The sequence below is a fragment of the Sorex fumeus genome, unplaced genomic scaffold (assembly GCF_029834395.1).
Source record: "Sorex fumeus unplaced genomic scaffold, SorFum_2.1 ptg000072l, whole genome shotgun sequence".
Taxonomy (NCBI): Eukaryota; Metazoa; Chordata; class Mammalia; order Eulipotyphla; family Soricidae; genus Sorex; species Sorex fumeus.
In genome coordinates this window covers 36,555,590-36,576,595 of record NW_026606129.1, presented here as the reverse complement: position 1 = coordinate 36,576,595, position 21,006 = coordinate 36,555,590, and the positions used below count along the sequence as shown (strand labels likewise).

Here is a 21,006-nt window from a genome sequence, read left to right as displayed (position 1 = left end):
TAAAACACACAGAGGATTGACTATAGTAGCCGGTGCTTACAAAGCATTTCATAGGTATGGACATTTCATAGTTCCAGGGTTACTCAAATGCTACCATATTATCTTATATTTGATAACATAAGGACTATTTAGTTTTTTTATAACTAGAAGACTGTCTAATATGATTCGTAAGTTGACTAAATTTAGGAGGGTGAAAGCAGGCAAAAGAAGACTGAGTAGCAGTTCCTTTTTATAATAGGGGCAGATGGATCTGAACTGAGAATTGAGGACTTCAGTATATATTTTTACTTGTTGTGTGTGTGTCATATCTGAAAATGCTCAGGAATATGAGGGACACTTCAGAGGACCGTGGGATGTTGGAGATCAAACCAAGGGCTTCATGCTTACCAGGCCTGTGTTCGACCACTTCAGCCACAAACCCAACCCCAGTAGTTTTTCCTACATCACATAGTGCATCTGGTTATGGGCAGTTTGAATGTCAACTTTTTGTGCACAGAGTTCTCCAGTTATGTTCACTTACAACCCTTTCAGAAGAGAATCTTTAGACATCCCAACCATAGCTTTCATGATAGTTGGCTAGTTCCAATGAAATTAAAATCAATAAAAGAAGGAAACTTTACAACACAGTACAATGAAAACATAGCATTGTAGCACTGTCCTCCCGTTGTTCATAGAGTTGCTCGAGTGGGCACCAGTAATGTCTCACAACAATTTGTGAGACTTGTTGTTACTGTTTTCGGCATATCAAATACACCACGAGTAGCTTGCTGGGCTCTGCCGTGCAGGCGAGATACTCTTGGTAGCTTGCTGGGCTCTCCGAGACGGGTAGAGGAATTGAACCCGGGTCAGTCACGTGCAAGGCATAGAGATTCTAAAAAAAAACCTCTTCAGGATAAATACAGAACACAAGTTTCCTTCAACTTAACTACTAGCAGTAACTATTTTGACTTTGTAAACATTTCAAATCTCAATTTCCAGTAAATGCAGTCACTTGTCCTATTTAAACTGATGAATACCTTATTTCCCAGAACTATCCCAGTAAAAATACAAAGGGGCTTGAAGCTTTTTGTATAGTAGAGGTGGCTGATTTAGGGAGCCAAAGAGATTTGACAGTGGTTAAGTCACTTGCTTTGTATTCTGCTGACCCTAAATCTCTGATACCATGTATGGTTCTCCCAGAACTGCTAGGGGTCATTCCTGAGCATAGAGCCAGGAATAGCCCCTGAGCACTGCTGGGTGTGGCCTCCAAACCCAAAACCCAAGGAAACAAAAAGAAGAAAATCCAAGTAACTATCGTGATTAAAATTTTGCAGGGTGATGAAGCGTGCATTTAGTTTTTATTATAGATCACATCCACTTACAAGACAAAACTAATAACCCTAACAAACTGAGTATTGTGGAACAATTGGGGGCAATTGGAATTCTCACACCTTGAAGGCAAATGGTCAGTCCAGGCTACTTTATAACTTTGGGGCGGAGATCATATCTAATGGTGCTCATGGCCAACAAGTGGGGTTGTATGAGGGACCAAGAAGGTGGTGATATCAAACCCGGCCTCTGCTTTGCCCTTTGAGTCATCTCCCCTGGATCCAGCTACTTTGGAAAACACTTTGGCTGTTTCTTCTAAGTTAAACGTGTATTTATCATAAGAACGAGTAATTCCAGTTCTTGGTATTGACCCAAGAGAAATGAAAATATATGCCCACACATGACTGTACACTAACGGTTGTAGCAGCTGTATCCGTACGTAGAAAACCTGGGAAACAACACAAAATACCCATTCCCACGTGAATGGGTCAGCAGTGCTTGGGCGTGCCAGAATACTAGACGGGCAATCTAGACGGATGCGGAGAACCCAGAGCATCGGTTGCCTCAAAACCGAGAACCAGCCTCAGAGAGCACAGCCAGAGATGTGACGCTTTCCCCTCCCCACCAGCAGGGAAACCCGAGATAGGGACGGAAATCGGCACGTCACTGGCTCGGAACTTACAGCACTGGCTCGTTCCAAGGCCACACGAGCCGCAACTCCGGGCCTGCCAGACTTCAAAATCTGTGCGTTTTACTCTGAGCCAATGAAACTCCCATTCAAGATAAAGATACTAGACAAAGACTAATGCTTTTTACTCGTTCCACCCAGGAAGAGGACGCTGCACTGGATCCCGGGGGTGGGGGGCGGGGGAGTCTGGGAGAGAAAGGGGGGAATTCCAAGGAGCAGAAACTTCCCCCAAAAGTTTTGACCGAAGTTGTGTGTGTGTGTGTGTGTGTGTGTGTGTGTGTGTGCGCGTGCAGGGAGCGGGGATTCGGTATTGTGTGTGTTGGGCGTTGGGGAGGGGGGTGTGGACTCGGTATTTAACAGGGCCAGGGAGAGAAAGAGGGAAGTGTGTGTGTGTGTGTGTGTGTGTGTGTGTGTGTGTGTGTGTGTGTGCGCGCATGTTGGGCGTGGGGGGCTGTGACAAGGCCAGGGCACCGTGAAGCCAGGCCGGGTGACGCAGCCCCATCGACCAGCCCAGGGTGTTCCCCCTCCACCCAATCCCGCCCCGGAGCCCAGCCCCCCGATTCCACTCCGCGCGGGGTCTACCGCCGGGGGCCCCGCCGCGGTTTCCGCCGCCGCCGCCGCCGCCGCCTCGCCGGGCCTCGCCGGCGTCGCGCTGACGTCACGCACGTGCTGACGTCGCCGGCGGCCGCGGCCTCTGAAGCGGGCTGGGGCTCGGGGGGCGCCGAGTTTGACTCGTTTGGGGGCTGCCGGGCGCCGGGCCGCTGCTCCCGCTCCGCTGCGCGCCCCGGGAGTCGAGCGGCGGCCGGCTCGGGCGCGGCCCGCCCGGTGCCCGCGGGAGCCCGCCCTGGCGGCGGGGCGGCGCTGGGTGCAAGTTGGCCGCTCGCGGGCGGGCGGGCGGCCGCGGCCATGGAGCCCCGCAGCATGGAGTATTTCAGCGGCCAGGTGCTGCAGAAGGACGTGGGCGGCCGGTTGCAGGCCGGCCAGGAGCTGCTGCTCTGCCTGCGCGCGCCGGGAGCCATCCCCGACCTGGAGGAGGACCTGGGCCGCCTCGGCCGGACGGTGGACGCGCTCACCGGCTGGGTGGGCTCGAGCAACTACCGGGTAAGCGGCGGCGGCGGCGGCGGCCGGGCACGCCCTCCCCGGGCAGCCCTTTAATCCCGGACGTGCGCGTCGGGGCCGGCGGGCAGCTGGTGCGAGGGAACGTTCCCCCCACCCCACCCCTTCCCAGCACACACACACACACACACACACACACACACACACCCCGGACCCGGGGAACCACGCCGGACTTGCAGTCCACGGGTGCGATCGGTGGTGGTGGGGCTGCGCCTCTCGCCAGGACCGAAGTTTTCCAAAGCTGCTAAGGAGCAAGCGTCCGGTGCAGCGGTTCTGTCTCCCGGGGTGCCCAAGTCACTTGGCACCAGGGCGCGGTGCGGAGTCACCCCACTTGCAAACTCTTTGGATGACCCTCCTCTGGCACACGCGCAGGACTCGGAGGTTTTTTCTCGCGTTCGCGTTTGTTGCGTGCTCATGCAGACAACACGCCGAGCACAGACCTTGGCTGGGTCTCTTTTCATCGTCTCGGATGCAAAGAGACGGCCACGTGAACTCTTGGTGATGAGTGATTTTTAAGACTGTTTAGTCTCCAGTGTCTTGTTCCTGTTAACGTGGTGGTGGTGTGTGTGTGTGGTGTGTGTGTGTGTCGGTGCGTGTCGGTGCGTCCGTGCGCCTCGTGGCTAAGGCATCTTTAGGGCTTCATCAGGTGTCTGCTGAGTTCAGTTCACCTTTGAAGTTAAGGAAAAGGCATGGAGCTGCATCTTAGTATTGGCTTTTCATTTGTCAACGGAAATCGTTGACTGCGCAGTCAAGCTGTCTTGCCGCATTTAGGAGCTGACTTAGATTGCAGGTTAGTGCTGCAAAAAAAAAAAATTTTTTTTAAAAGTGTATATGTATATGATGGGGTGCAAGAAGAGTTTGCGATCATGGGCAGGTATAACGCAGACACGTTGGGAGATCGTGTTCGGTAATTAGCCGGCGCTGTAGTTCTTTGCAGCTATGTTTCTTTCTAGTCTTCTGGTGGCAGTGTTGCTTCTAAAATGCTGACCCAAACTTCTGCCCGGAGTGAGTTTCCTTCACTCAGTGATGTTAACTTAAAACCCAGCGAATAAGCTAGTACTCAGCACTGCCCTCCTAGAGAAGAGGTAAACTCTAGAATTACTATGCATACAAAATGGTGTCACATACATGTTTTTTAGATGGGTTTGGATTTTTGACTTGGAAACAGATTAAGAATTAGTTATATCTGCACTCCCCCCACCTCATGCCGGGATGGAGTTATTGCCCTATGTTCTCAGAGTAGGGGTTCGTGGCTCTGTTGTCCGGGACTACTTCTTACTGTAAGCGTGCCATTTCTGGGGCACTGCAGCTGAGGGTGGGGGCAGGGTGAGCACTGCAGCTAATTGTGGGGAACCCCCTAAAACCAGCACTGGGCAAGGTGTGCACCATATCCTGAAACACCATCTAAAGAGATTTGACCCCTCATGGTGTCTCACTAATAAAAATTAAAAAAAAAAACTTGTAACGTTAACAACTATACCACATGGTGTTTCACTAATAAAAATAAATAAATAAAGACATTGACCCCCTACCAGCATGTGTGTATACACCAGGACCAAAAATATGGGTGAGCCCCACAACCAGCTATGTGTGTGACCCCCCCCCCCCTTGCAGTAATAAGTAATCACAGTGAAGAGAGGTGGGGAAGGGTGGGAAGGGAACAAACAGAAATTTACCAGTTTCGTGTTCCAGTTCATACTCTTAAATTTCCATTTATTTTTATTTTATTTGCTTATTTTGGTTCTGGAGGTCACACCCGGCTGTACACTTAAGGATCATTACTAGAGGGACCCTGGGGGTAGTGCCAAGGGTTGAACTCAGCTGCACTATGTGCAGGGCAAATGCCTTAACCACTGTATTATCCCTCCAGCCCATAAAACTGGGGAAAATGAATATTTAATAATGTGTCAGTGCTGTTTGGGGGCATACACGGGAACTGCACTTGGCGCACTCAGGGTGGGTGATGTTGTATCTCAATGTGGGCTATTGTGGGAAATGTGCTTTGGTGATATGTGAGCGGGCGGCCTCTTTCTCTGCCAGCCCTGGTGAATGGGCCTGTGCCCGTCCCTCTCATCCGAAGTACCATTAGTGAAGAGGCAGAAAGCTCCATCTCGCGCACAGTATCCTCTTGGCTTCTGTGGTAGCACGAGAAGCCCCGTTTTTCTTGATATCGCTAAGCACTACTTCCACTCACACTCGTCTCTCCTGTAATTGTCCCTACTTAAGTTCTCTCTCTGCACATTCTCCCTGCTCCTCGCAGACCCTGCTATCAGAAGAAAACTGCCGCCCGTTTGCAGAGTCTCTCCTGTGTAATCTTTGCAGCGGTGCTCAGACGCAGTCTACCTTCTTCTCTGCGATGGTGCATGTGCGTAGACCTGCTCTCCGCAGGCACGCTGGATCCCACGCCTTCTTGCCCCCTCAGAGTTATTCATTGGTCAGTTCTTGCTAAATGCATGGTTCTTCCTCCTGTAGAAAAGCTTTCCAGAAATCATTTTCTGCTGTCATTCCAAGAGAGGGCATCCTAGTCGTCTGTGATTGTTTTAATCCCAATCCCGTAGGCCCTGATGATGGGGCTGCCATGTCCTCGATGCTCCCCGAGGTTTACACTCCTTACATGGGGGTCTCACACATGGTTAGACTGCACATGCTCTCTCAGTTCAGTCACACCAGTTGTGTCTGTGGTGCTTGCTGGGGTTCACTGTGGTGCTCACACTTGTGTGCTCACTAGAAGCTGTACTTCCTGGCCGTGGCACTCGCACATTTTTTTTGTTGTTGTTGTTGTGGTTCACACCCCCATGTGGTGCTCACACACACTTGGCTGCCAGAATTTTCAAGTGATTTGTGATTCAGAAGTGATTTCACTTATGCTTTGGGAATTTACAGCAGAGCTCTGAGTCTCAGAATAACAGGACTACCAGGATTGTGCCCTGCACATGTGAGACGCCAGGGATTTGAACTTGTGCCCAAATGCTTGCAAGGCAGGCAAAGCTACTGTACCATTCCTGTATCCTTGATCTGGTTTTATAAACTTAAATATATCAAAATAGATCAGCATTCTTTTATTCAGCATGCAATAAAACATCAAGTTCCTTTGAATATTTGTATCCTACTTTTTTTAAACAAATAGAATTATGCTTAAATATTAAATTATGCTGAATAAAACATATTTCTTTGGCTTTGATAGTACTTTAGAATATGCGTGCCTGGATTATATGCCAATTATTGTTTGAGATTTTGACTGATGATCTAACTGTGAACAAGATAGACAAGTCTCATTCCATCAGACTCATTTGACTATTTATTGAGGGCACACCATGTGCAGGCACTCACTTGTCTAAGCTCTAGTTTGGGGGAGGGGTGGGCAGAGGAATAAACAAGGCCTATAACTAAAATCTATAGTTTGGGGTAGGAGGATTGTACAGGGATTACAGTGCTTGCCTTGCATCTGGCTGACTCCATTCAATCCCTGGCACCACAGCGACAATCCCAGAGCACAGAGCCAGCGTAACCCCCAAACAAAAAACAAAGTCAAATCAAAGCTGTAGTACAGGGAATAGTTAAATATGGGCAGGTGCTTTAGGAAGAAAGCAGTAATGGAAACAGGGTGTGCTAGGTAGGGTATAGATGTTGAGATTTCACATCGCTGGTCTCTGAAGACCAACTGTGAGTATAGAGATGAGTGGAGGGTCAGTGCCCTTCTGTCAGGGAGTCCTTTTAGAAGGAGGAAGGCAGGCACATTCTCTCTCTCTCTCTCTTTCTCTCTCTCTCTCTCTCTCTCTCTCTGTCTCTCTCCTTTTGGGTATTATGGTTTGCAATACAGTTAGTAAAGGACCATCATGTTTGGTCTATAGTCTACTTTCAGCACTCATCTTCCATCCTGAGCGAGCTCTCCAAGCATCATTCACTTAGTGGTCCCTTCTCTATCCCAGCTGCCGTTTCCCCCAGCATGTGAGGCTGCTTCCAAGCCGTGGAACGGTCCTCCGGGCCCTTATCTCTATTATCCTTGGGTGTTAGCCTCCGCTTCTGTTACTTTATAGTCCAGAAGGAGAGAGAGAGCAAAAGGGAATGTACCTGCCACAGAGACAGGTGGGAGGGATATTGGGAACATTGGTGGTGGAGAATGGGCGCTGGTGGAGGGATGGGTACTTGATCATTATATGACTGAAAACATAATCATGAAAGTTTGTAAGTCTAACTGTATCTCACGGTGAGTCATTAAAAATATATATTAAAAGAAAAAGATGTGATGCTAAAAACAGAATAATAAAAATATGAACAGAGAAAAAAGAAAGAGGAAGGCAGCGGTATAGGATTAGATACTTCCAAGTAACTGCTGCTTTTACAAGTCAAACGAGAGTATCCCACCAGCACGGCAGAGCCTGGCAAGCTTCCTGTGGCGTATCTGATATGCCAGAAACAGTAACAAGTCGTCTCACAATGGAGATGTTACTGGCGCCCGCCCGAGCAAATCAATGAACAACAGTGCTACAGTGCTACATATGAGTGAAGAATGAGGATATGACTGTTTTGGATAGTCAGGGAAATGAGGTTGAACTTGGGAGTACTGATATGAAAGAAATACAGGAATGAAGAATTATTCGGGCATAATAATTCTACACACTGAGCTGGTTATGTTCAGCAACTTAATAAAGGTCTTCGTGGCTGGAGCATACAGTTGAGTGAGGTGTTAAGAAAAGGGAAGTTGGTAGGCAGGTCAAAAGAGCTTTATAATTTATTATTCTAGCGGCTGGAGCCGTAGTATAGCAGTTAGGGTGCTTGACTTGCATGCAGCCAACCTGGGTTTGGTCCCCAGCTTTTCATGTGGTCCACGGAGTGATTACTGAGTGCAGAGCCAGGAGTAATCTCTGAGTTGATCACTGGGTGTGCTCCCCCGCCCCCCAAAACAAAGCGTTTATTATTTTAAATCAGTAAAAGGTTTTATGTTAAGTATGACTGCTTGGTGGAGAGAGATTGTAAAGGAGCAACAGAAGCAGCAAGGAGACAAGGGTGGCTAAGACTGGTTTGGTGATATTAATACTGTGAGAAGTGGAAAATTTGAGATACAATTTGGTGGTAGAGCCAAGAGAGCCCCCAGCTGGGTTGAGTCAGAGAGAAGTTCAAGATACTTGCTCTATGCTATTCTTGCATCCGTTTGCTCATATGCTGAGTGTGTGTGTTCCCAGGCTTGAGTTTGTCTGTATGTGTGTTCCCATAAATCTCTAGTAATTCCTAACTAGAGAAGCAGCATTACAGAGCCCTCATATTATGAACAGTACTGACTATTTTCCCTCTTTCCCCTATGGTGGAAAAAGGAGAACACCATGATTGTGAATTAAGCTTAGGTTCTTTCTAGATTTCAAGAACTTTTGTCAGGTTTTCTGATGTTTCCCTGGAAGGGTCTTAGTTGTGTCTCTTAAATTGGAAGTAGTTGCTCGTAACTTCTCGCTCTTGCTGGTTGGCAGCATTTCTTATGTAAGTTACTTGAAGGATGATGGCAAGGGGTATATAGCTCAGTGAGCCAGAGAGCATGTGGGACCTGGGTTCCACCTCTATACAGCCCCATCACCAAAAGAAATAAGCTTCATACAGAGGAGAAATGGTAGCCAAGGCAACTGCAGAGTTTGCATGAGTTTACTGATATCAAATTACTCAAATATGCTCAACCATTTGTAGTTCCGAGCTATAAGGAAACAGCCTATCTGCAGAAAGGAAAGGAAAATGGCAATATGGGCTCTGGGACTTGCCGGCATAATAACATTCTGTTACATATGTTAAACTTTCAGTTTTATGACCTAAAAGCACCTAAAATTTAAGCTTAATTTTAACTGCAAATTTAGCTTTTGAAGTTTTCATTTTCTACCTGTTAATGTTAGTTTCTTCCTCCTTTCTTTCTTTCTTTCTTTCTTTCTTTCTTTCTTTCTTTCTTTCTTTCTTTCTTTCTGATGGAGGGGGAGCACTTGATAGTCTGCTAAAAGGATTTTTAGCCAAGATCAAGATGTAGGCTAAACTGAAAGATGTCCAAATGAGAACCCTGCAGTTATTTGTTGCTCCATGGTAAATTTATTTTTTCCTTCTTCCGCTTGCAGTGCTGGTGTTCAAACCCAGCTCTCATTATGCAAGGCACCGAGCCATATCCCTGACCCTTCCGTGGTCATCTCGGTGTTTGCTGTGTTTCATCTAATTACACAAAAATCGATTAGTCATATTCTTTAGGAATGTTGGCTGAATATCGTGTTCTTTATTACCCCAGGTGAATTTTTGAATCAGCTAACAAGGTTACGGCAGAAAATTGGGGTTTTCCCTCCTCAGCACTGTCGGGTATCCCCAGTGGAGGCTGGTGCTGCAGAGCCTGTGCAGTGCTGTCTCCTGGGCCCTAGCATTCGGTTGAGCAGCCTGTTGGCTGAGAATCCCCAGAAGCAGCACTGGGCCCTCCCAAACAGCAGCTGGGAGGTCCTCGAACACACGGATCACGCCGATTGGTACTTTTTGTTGACACTACATTCGTCATCATTTTTGACAGGGTAGGCTGTGACTTGCAATGGTGCCTTCTTTTATTCATGAGAATTGTTTCAGTTTAGAGCTTCTCTTTAATGTCTTCTTTCCAGTTCTTTCATTTTGCTTGGTTTTATGATGCATTTCCTAGACCCCTTAAGACGAAATTAGAGGAAAGATTAGGCATCCTTGAATTGTTCCTAAATTTTAAGGGTAGGTTTTAACATTTCAACATTAGATGTCAAGTGAATTTTTCTTTGAATTTCATTGTGGAATTTTTGATAAGGAAGGTGAAGATTTGAACCACTTGATTTGTGTGCTTTCGTATAGGGTTTTCAGGATCAAGTAAATAGTGTACCATTTTGCCACCTTCTCATAAGTCCTCTTAAGGGAGGGGCCCAACTTGTTTTTATTTAATTTAGTGAGATATATTGGAGATACTGTATAGCAAAAATTAAGGTACTTCTCATTTCAATTTTAAAGTGTCATTATACCCTATAGTATGGATGCTTTATTAATTCTGTCTTTTGTTGATGAACCTGTAGGTAGTTTTTAGTCTTTTACAATGAATAATTTTGGGTGTGCTCTTTGATAATTTTGCTTGCATATTTTAGAGGTAGATTTCTAAGTGAGACTATATAAAGAGTACATGTATTGTTGATTTGAGCCATTGTCATCTATTAAATTTTATATTTGAGTGTTTCTGGATATGAATTGATATAATTCATATTTTTTTTTGGAGTATAGCTCTTTAATAAAAGTGCAGAAATCTTCAACTGTTAACAGATAGGTTTAGCACAGAGAAAAGATTCTATACCATGTTCAAGAGGAATATATCTCAAGAACGAGTGGTTAATAAAATATCTAAAAATTTACTAATTAATCCACCTACTAATTACCCTTAATCTTTAAATCATATAATCATGTCCATGAACGTAGTTGCATGACAAATATAATTCATATTTTAAAAAAATTTACCTTTTTTTGTTTTTGGACTGAGGCCTGATTAAGTTCTGCATTTTATTGTATTTTATACAATAAAAATAGTTATTATATTGTGAATGATAATACAGCATTACTCACTATTATAAAAGATGGGGAAAGTCTAAATTCTTCAATGAATGGATTCATCAACTAACAAAATGGATAAACAAAATGTGGGTAATGCTTTTGTGAAATATTACTTAGCCCTGAGCATATGCAGCAGTGTTCAGGGCTTAATCCTAGTTTTGCACTCAGGGATAACTCCTGGCAGGACTCAGGGACCAAACAGGGTACCGAGAATCAAACCCTGCTCAGCCACATACAAGGAAAGCACCGTACCCATTGTACGATCTCTTTGGCTCAAAGTTTATTAATTTTTATTATTTTCATAGTCTTCACAACCATCACAACAATCATATTTAGAATGTTTTCATTATCTGAAAAAGAGAAACCTGAACCAGTTATCTCTATCCTCCGCATCTCTTAGTCCTAAGCAAGAAACCCTATCCACTTTCTAAAAAATATTTTTGTATGGGCACTAGTGGAGGGATGGGTATTTGAGCATTGCATAATTGAAACCCAAGCACAAAATTTGTAAGTCTACAACTATACCTCATGGTGTCTCACTAATAAAAATTAAAAAAAAATATTTTTGTGCATATTATAAATTGAATCATACAACATGTGGTCCTTTGAGACTGGCTTTCTAACAGTATTTTCTTTTTAAAAAAATTTTTTTTTAATTTAAAAAAAAATTTATTACTGAAACACCATGAGGTACAGTTGTAGACTTAGAAATTTTTGTGCTTGGGTTTCAGTTATACAATGATTGAGTACCCATCCCTCCACCAGTGCCCATTCTCTACCACCACTAATCCCAGTATCCCTCCCACCCCCATCCCCCCACCCACCTTGGCTCTGTTTCCAAACATTTAAAGGGGACCTATTGCCAGTTCTTCTCAAGCTTTTCCAGGAAATTGAAAAAACGGAAACTCTCCCAAACAGTTTCTATGAAGCCCACATCTCTCTAATACCAAAAGGAAACAAAGACACCACAAGAAAAGAAAACTACAGGCCGATATCCCTGATGAACACGGATGCGAAGATTCTCAACAAAATACTAGCCAATAGAATTCAACAACTCATCAAAAAGATCATACATCATGACCAAGTAGGATTCATCCCAGGGATGCAAGGATGGTTCAATATTCGGAAATCAATCAACATAATCCATCATATCAACAGAAGTAAAGATAAAAATCATATGATCATATCAATAGATGCTGAGAAAGCATTTGACAAGATCCAGCACCCATTCATGATGAAAACCCTTGCCAGAATGGGGATAGAGGGGACTTTCCTCAATGTAGTTAAAGCCATCTACCACAAACCTACAGCAAACATCATCCTCAATGGGGAAAAACTGAGAGCCTTCCCCCTAAGGTCAGGGACGAGACAAGGATGCCTACTCTCTCCACTGCTGTTCAATATAGTACTGGAAGTACTTGCAATAGCGATTAGGCAAGAAAAAGATATTAAGGGCATCCAGGTAGGAAAGGAAGAAATCAAGCTCTCACTATTTGCAGATGATATGATACTATACTTAGAGAACCCTAAAACCTCTACCAAGAAACTCCTAGAAACAATAGGCTTGTATAGTAAAGTTGCAGGCTATAAAATCAACACCCAAAAATCCATGGCTTTCCTATATGCAAATAGTGAAAGAGAAGAAAGTGACATGAAGAAAACAATTCCATTCACAATTGTGCCCCAGAAAATCAAGTACCTAGCAATCGCCTTAACTAAGGAAGTAAAGGATCTGTACAAAGAAAACTACAAAACGCTACTTCAGGAAATAAAAGAGGACACGAGGAAATGGAAAAATATCCCCTGTTCATGGATGGGGAGAATCAACATTGTCAAAATGGGAATACTTACCAAGGCACTGTACAAATTCAATGCAATCCCTATAAGGATACCCATGACATTCTTCAAAGAAATGGAGCAAACACTCCTGAAATTTATATGGAACAATAAGCCCCCACGAATAGCTAAAGCAATTCTTGGGAAAAAGAAAATGGGAGGAATCAACCTACCTAACTTCAAGCTCTACTACAAAGCAGTAATAATCAAAACAGCATGGTACTGGAACAAAGGCAGAGTTGCAGACCAATGGAACAGAGTTGAATATACTGACATCTCCTCCCAAACATATAATCATCTAATCTTCGATAAGGGGGCAAGAAAAGTGAAATGGAGCAGGGAAAGCCTCTTTAATAAATTGTGCTGGCAAAACTGGACGGCTACATGCAAAAAAGTGGGCTCAGATCTGTGCCTAACGCCATGCACAAAAGTAAGATCAAAATGGATTTATGACCTCAACATCAGACCGGAATCCATAACGTTTATTGAAGACAAAGTTGGCAAAACTCTCCATGATATTGAAGTTAATGGTATCTTCAAAGATGTCACGCCACTGGCAGAGCAAGTGAAAACAGAGATAAACAAATGGGACTATCTTAAACTAAGAAGCTTCTGCACCTCCAAAGAAAGTGACCAAAATACAAAGACAGCCTACAGAATGGGAAAGAATATTCACCAAATACACATCCGACAAGGGGTTGATATCAAGGATATACAAGGTACTGGTTAAACTACACAGGAAGAATTCACCCAACCCCATCAAAAAATGGGGCGAGGAAATGAACAGAAACTTTCGCAAAGAAGAAATCCGAATGGCAAAAAGGCACATGAGAAAATGCTCTACATCACTAATCATCAGAGAGATGCAGATCAAAACAACAATGAGATATCATTTCACACCACAGAGACTGGCCCACATCCACAAAAGCAACAGGTGCTGGCGCGGATGTGGCGAGAAAGGGACCCTCCTTCACTGCTGGTGGGAATGTAGGCTGGTCTAACCCTTTTGGAAAACAGTATGGACGATTCTCAAAAAATTAGAATTTGATCTCCCGTTTGACCCAGCTATAGCACTCCTGGGAAAATATCCCAGTACCCAAAAGGTATAGTCGAAGTGACATCTGCAATTGTTTGTTCATTGCAGCACTCTTTACAATAGCCAGAATCTGGAAAAAACCTGAGTGCCCGAGAACAGATGACTGGTTAAAGAAACTTTGGTATACTTACACAATGGAGTACTATGTAGCTGTTAGAAAAGATGAAGTTATGAAATTTACATACAAGTGGTACTACATGGAAAGTATCATGTTAAGCGAAATGAGTCAGAAAGAGCGGGATAGACACAGAAACATTGCATTCATCTGGGGAACATAAAGCAACAGGAATGGCTGAAATTAGTACCAGGAATTTTGCTCCATGACTTGAAGGCCAGCCACATGTGCTAGGTGAAAAGGAAGCTCAGATAGAGAAGAGAGCACCAAATAAAGGGTGCTGTGAAGACCCTCCCAGGGTGGGAGAGACATGCTAAAAGTAGTCTATAGACCAAACATGATTGCCACTCAATGCCTCTCTTGCAAAACACAGTACCCAAAAGAAGAGAGAGAGAACAAGGGGGAATGTCCTGCTACAGCGGCAGGGTGGGACGGGGGGGGGGGGGGGGGGAGGGGGGGATGGGGGGTGGGAGGGATGCTAGGACCCGTGGTGGGGGAGGATGGGCACTGGTGGAGGGATGGGTACTTGATCATTGTATAACTGAAACCCAAGCACAAAAATTTATAAGTCTACAACTGTACCTCATGGTGTTTCACTAATAAAAAAAATGATAAATAAAAAAATTAAAAAAATAATAATAGCACCTTTAATTGCAAAATAAAAATTTAAAATTAATAAAATAAAAATAAATTCTCTTCCCTAAAAAAAAAATTATTACTGAAACACCATGAGGTACAGTTGTAGACTTAGAAATTTTTGTGCTTGGGTTTCAGTTATACAATGATTGAGTACCCATCCCTCCACCAGTGCCCATTCTCCACCACCACTAATCCCAGTATCCCTCCCACCCCCATCCCCCCACCCACCCTGGCTCTGTGGCAGGGCACTCCCTTTTGTTCCCTCTCTCCTTTTGGGTGCTGTGGTTTGCAAAAGAGGAATTGAGTGGCAATCATGACTAACAGTATTTTCAAGATTCCTCCATATTGAAACATCTATCAGTTTCCTATTAATGGCCAAGTAATCACTGTCACTGTATCATTGTCATCCTGTTGTTCATCGATTGCCTCGAGCAGGCCCCAGTCTCCTTCGCCCTAGCCCTGAGATTTAAAAAAAAAATGCCACATTAGAGGCTCTTTCAGGTCAGGAAAATGAGACCCATCATTGTTACTGGTTTTTGGCATATTGAATACGCCACGGGGAGTTTGCCAGACTCTGCCGTGTGGGCAGGGTACTTTTGGTAGCCTTCCAGGTTCTCAAGAGTAAGAACTAGTTAATAAGTTCTAGGGAGCAGGGTTTTATAGTCTCTGGGTCTTGGCTGTTGATGGGATTACATGGTGCCGGGGGCAGTTGGTGGGTGTAACGCCTACATACTGGAAGATGGGGGATCTGGGTGGAGGAGGCCCCAGTCCCAATCCAAGCAGGCTTGGAGGTCTATGCTCTGGGTCCCGCACACCTGGGTTCCTCTGCCGTTTCCTTCATGTGTGAAGGCTAAGTAATATTCCACTGAATTATTACCCACATTTTGTTTATCCATTTACTGATTAATCCAATCATTGATGAACTTAGACTTTCCTCATCTTTTATATAGTGAATAATGCTGTATTAATGATCATTCACAATATATAATAACTTTTTATTATATAAAATACAATAAAGTGCAGAACTTAATCAGGCCTCAGTTCTGCCTCTAAAGAGAGCTCAACCTTCATGCTTTGGGACTGGTCAAAGGGCCCTACAACCTGGGAGGGTCCTCAGGGCTTTCTTCAAGGGAGCCAAGTACACATAGGGAGACCAGACATGGAGTCAGCTGAGAGAGAGAAGAGAGAGAGAGAGAGAAAGAGAGAGAGAGAGAGAGAGAGGAGAAGAAGAAGAAGAAGAAAGAAGAAGAAGAAGAAGAAGAAGAGAAGAGAGAGAATGCTTCAGTGAACAAGAGCATGAGAGAGGGAGGAAGGGAGGCAGGCAGAGAGAGATTTGTTCAGGGGGAACATGGGTTTCCAAAGCTGGGAAGCCCCCTGCCTGGTTTGAAGAGTGGTGGCTTACGTTTCTTTACCTGTTTCTTTGGTCCACCAGTTTCAGCCGTAGGGATTCTTTTTGTTTCTGAATTTTGTGAGGAAAGTTTTATCCAAGATCCTGCCCTCACTGAGCTGGAGGTATTTAATCATGTGAGCCCGCAGTGGTTTTCTGAGACTACTGCCTGTGTCCTAGGGTACTTTGAGAGGAGAGGATCGGAGGAGAAGAGACTTTGATTTCACTTTCCTTTGTCTGACACATGCAGCCTCGTGCTTAGGTCCTCTGTCTGTGCCCACAGCTTAGGTTGGTTAGTTATTTTACAGCCATTTATTACAAGAATATAGATTAGGTATCGTATAGATTATTCAGTTATTTGGCTTTTTCTTGTTATGTGGGAATGATTTTTTTCTTTCCAGTTTTTCCTTCCTAGACAAAAGTTGGAATTCTTCTTTAATTAAAGGCACTCTTTTACAGCAATTTCATTTTCAAAATGTTTCAAGTATACTGAACTGTGTACTCTCCACCCATTTTACCAGTTAATATCTGTCACATAAAGCTTTATTACTGTCTTCCTGCATATTTAAATATACATTATTGATATTGCTGTTAAACCATTTGTGACTAGGGCACCTAAATTCATGACTGTTCACCCTGAATACTGTAGTCTCTTTGTTTAAAAAAAAATTACTTGATAATCTATGCAAATCTTCATATCACAAAAGTTAGATACTAATATAATGTATTCAAGAAATTTATATTCATTGAAATTTGTTTCTTCCTATAGGTATCATTAATGGGATTGGAAATTTTAAGTGCCTTTGTGGACAGATTATCAACACGATTTAAATCCTATGTAGCGATGGGTAAGTAAACCTCATTTTAAAATAACCATAGTGGTAGGCATACCTACTTTTTTTTCCTAACTTTTATTTAGTAAAGATTCTGTAAGTGCAAAAATATTATTTGTGCAATCAAGGTCTGCTACTTAAAATTTTAATTTGCCAAATCACAAATGGTTTTAAAATATATTTTCATTCAAAATTAAAAGGCAGAATTTTTGCTAAACATACTTCCAAATAACTTTTGTGTTTTTATTTTAAAATTTCTCACTGTATTTAACAATATTTTAAAAATTTATAATATAACATACACACTTTTTTTTGAAGAGGCTGCTCTTTTATTGCTAATCTGTTGCACGCCAATATATTATAAAATACAATAAACAAATGACAACAATATGAAAAAAACTACAAGGTCCACATGTGTTTAACAAGTACAAAATGACTTTGGTCAGATTGCTTCACATACTTTGTTTTATAAATTCTCACTTTCTTGCCATAGTTTTTATTTATTTATTTATTTGCTTTTTGGGGTCACACCCGGCGATGCACAGGGGTTACTCCTGGCTCTGCACTCAGGAATTAACCCTGGCGGTGCTCCGGGGACCATATGGGATGCTGGGAATTGAACCTGGGTCGGCTGCGTGCAAGGCAAACGCCCTACCCTCTGTGCTATCACTCCAAACCCCATCTTGCCATAGTTTTTAGACTTCCTGTGTTGCCAGCCCTGTTTGGAGCAGCACTCACAGTGTGTTTGCAGTACAGTGCCATACAGTAGTGGTGTTCATTGTTGTCTATTAGTTTTGATTAGAAAGTTATCTTTGTCCTATTTTTAATTTTACTGTATTTTGCGGGGGACAAGGGTAGAACTCAGGGCTCATGCATTCAAGGCATGCACTTTGCCACTGAGCTTATGTACATCTCTGATCTTGTCCTGTTTTTTAATTTTTAAAAATGTATTATTATTATTAATACTATCGCTGTAGCGATAGCACAGTGGGTAGGAAATTGGCCTTGCACGTGGCTGACCTGGGTTCGATTCCTCCTTCCCTTTTGGAGAGCCCGGCAAGCTATTGAGAATATCCGTCCACACGGCAAAGCCTTGCAAGCTACCGTGACGTGTTCAATATGCCAAAAGAAGTAACGACAAGTCTTACAATGGAGACATTACTGGTTCCCGCTCGAGCAAATTGATGAACAATGGGAGGACAGTGCAGTTTAGGGGCTGTACCTGACAGTTCTCAGGGTTTATTTCTGGCTCTGCACCCAGGAATCACTCCTGGCAATGCTTGGAAATCGGATGGGAAGCCAGGGATTGAACCCGGATTGGACATGTGCAAAACAAGTACCTAACCCGATGTACTATTGCTCTGTCCCTGACCAGTTTTTAATTTTTTAATTTTTTAATTTTGCATTATGAAAATTCTTTTTTTTTAATTTTTAAAAAAATTTTTATTAGTGAAATACCATGAGGTACAGTTGTGGACTTACACATTTTTGTGCTTGGGTTTCAATTATAAGGTAAAGGTAAAGGCCCTCCCGTTGATCGTCGATTTGCTCGAGCGGGCCCAGTAACGTCTCCATTGGAGACTTTGTTGTTACTGTGTCTGGCATATCGAATACTCTCGGTAGCTTGCTGGGCTCTCCGAGAGGGGCGGAGGAATCGAACTCGGGTCGGCCATGTTGGCCGCTTGTAAGGCGAACACTCTACCCGCTGTGCTATTGCTCCAGCCCAGGGTTTCAATTATACAATGATCAAATACTCATCCCACCACCAGTGCCCATTCTTCACCACCAGTGATCCCAGTATCCCTCCCCGCTCCCTCCCCCATCCCACCCTGCCTCTGTGGCAGGGCATTCTCTTTTGTTTTTTTTTTCTCCTTTTGGATGCTGTAGTTTGCAAAAGAGGCATTGAGTGGCAATCCTGTTTGGTCTATAGTCTACTTTCAGCATGCATCTCCCATCCTGGGAGGATCCTCCCAACACCCTTTACTTGGTGCTCCCTTCTCTATCTGCACTGCCTTTTCCTTTAGCATGTGCAGCTGGCCTCCAAGCCATGGAGTGAACCTCCTGGTACTTACCTCAACTATTCTTGGGTGTTAGTCTCCTATTTTGTTACTCTATATTCCCCAGATGAATGCAGTCTTTCTATGTCTGTCCCTCTCTTTCTGACTCATTTCACTTAGCATGTTACTTTCCATGTAGTACCACTTGTATGTAAATTTCATGACTTCATCTTTTCTAACAGCTGCATAGTACTTCATTGTGTAGATGTACCCAAAGTTTCTTTAGCCAGCCTGACCATTTTTTTAAAAAATCGTTTTTGACCTTCATCTGCTTTTTGGTATATTTAGATGAGTGGATTAGGATCTGTTTTATTAAGAGCATATATAGAGATAAATCTTAGATGGCCATGATTTTCTTTTATGAATTAAGATAATATCTTAGAATGCATGACACTTATTTTTAATCAGCTGTTTTCTTTATATTTGATATACTGCTAAATTCTGCCTGGTTTCCTTTTATTTATTTTACTGTACAGTTATTTTTTCAACAAGAACATCTCACTAGGTTTTTTTTTCTTCATTATGCTCTCCCCATTTTTTTGGGGCAGTGTTGGAAGTTGAACTTGGGGCCTCATACATGCTACATCCCCAGCCCTATTAGCATTTTAAGATCAATACCCAATTCAGGTTCATTCTCTGAATGAATCAGAAAAGATGGTTTCATATTTTACTTCGTCAGTATCTTTTTTTGGGGGGGGAGGGTGGTCACACCTGGCGATGCACAGGGCTTTCTCTTGGCTCACGCACTCAGGAATTACTCCTGGTGGTGCTCGGGGGACCATATGGCATGCTGGGAATCGAACCCGGGTCGGCCATGTGCAAAGCTGCTATCACTCCACCCCCAAATATCTTATTTTTAAAATTTTGTAGTAAATACCAAAAACTGCTATGCGAACATTATGTATTTCCATAAAACATTTTGAGTCATTGTTAAAATTAGGAAGTCACATAAACATTATTGCTTAATTTTTATCATAAAAATACTTGTGACTTGGGGCCAGGGTAGCTCAGAGGTCTGGAGCACAGGTTTTGCATGCGGAAGCACTGAGTTCTGTTCCTGGCACCACATGGTCCCACCAACCCTCCAAACACCCACCCCTCCACAGAAGAATAAAAAGAAATGTTGCGTCTTGTTATGAAAGTGGGCCAATCTGAGTGTTCTAGACCTATTCCCATGTGTAGTAGTTGGCTGACACTGTGTAGTAGCGGCCCTTTTGTCTGGGCCAGGAGCTTCCCAATTCATAAATTCCTCCCATTCTCTTTTGCCGCCTCATAACTGAGAATATTAGTTACAGGGCAGCAAGGCTGCGGTCCTGTGGCTTGTAGATAGACCTGTTTCATTTGGCGTTTCCCATGCCTCCCTGACCTGCAGGCTGTGATGGGAACCGCTTACTTTAGTAGCTAGCTTCCTATTATTCATTGTTACAGTCGGTATCTTAAGCATGAGAGTAATTCTGGGCATTGCATATCATTTATTTTTCAGACCAAGATGGGCCAGGCTGGGGCTTGGTGTACTGACCGCTCATATTGAGGCAGAAGTTTGGGAACCAGAGTCCTAGTCTGTTGCTGCCTAGAGCTGTCCTCCTTCCCGAGCATGCTTCTGTTTTGCTCTCCTTGAGGTTCCAGTTCTCTTACCATGTATGTGTCCTTTTCCACCTTAGTAGCCTTGTGTGTTTGTGATCTTTGACCAAGGGCTCTCCTCACGCTAGCTCTCAGAAACTTGTGTACTCATCTGTTAGTTGTGGCTTAGCTTATTTCTGCCTCTACTGGGTGAGCAATTATAATTCTTTTGGAAATTCTCTTCTCTTCCCCATACACATCTCTCTCTCCCTCTTCCTCCCTCCCCCCCCCCGTTATCTCTCCCCCCCCCCGCCTCCCCCTCCCCTCAGGGGGCATAGAAGAGGGTGGGTACTCCCAAACAGAACTGAGGCCTTGGGGGGTCACTTTCAGTGTTGCTGGGGCCCAGTGATGGAGGTAGTGCTGCAGTGATGCTAAGGATCCTGGTGGCGCTCAGGGGGCAGAACAGGTAGTACTGAGTAGCATGCAGGACATGCACTTCAGTCCCTGTTCTCTTTAAGAAATTCACTTCAGATTTTAATATTGAAGCTCTTCAGATTAACTGCACACCGAATTTTTCCTTAACCCATGATTCTTATAGCATTCAGTTGCTTAAATACTTTCAGTTCCTTTGTTGGTTTAGTGTTTTACATATTTTCCCCAAATCTACGTATACTTATGCCTCTTTTTTTTTTTTAAGTCTTTGAACCACAGACTCTAGTTGTTATTCTTGTACCGTTGCTGTTAGTTAATACTGCTTCCACTTTGAACCTCAAGTGCTCATCATTGTCATTAGTGAAATTTGAACTTG

The 21,006-nt window shown here is 43.6% G+C and overlaps 1 protein-coding gene across 17 annotated transcripts in view; it reads left to right on the top strand.

Annotated features, from left to right (window-relative positions):
- Positions 1-2,887: 2,887 nt before the first annotated feature.
- Positions 2,888-21,006, top strand: part of CLASP2 (cytoplasmic linker associated protein 2) — a 170,349-nt gene continuing 152,230 nt past the window's right edge. For all 17 annotated transcript variants that reach the window (XM_056128922.1, XM_056128923.1, XM_056128919.1 and 14 more), the window contains exons 1-2: positions 2,888-3,097; positions 16,518-16,596. In XM_056128922.1, the coding sequence (XP_055984897.1) occupies positions 2,903-3,097; positions 16,518-16,596 (274 nt within the window). In that variant the 5' untranslated portion in view covers positions 2,888-2,902. The remainder of the gene's footprint in view (positions 3,098-16,517; positions 16,597-21,006) is intronic.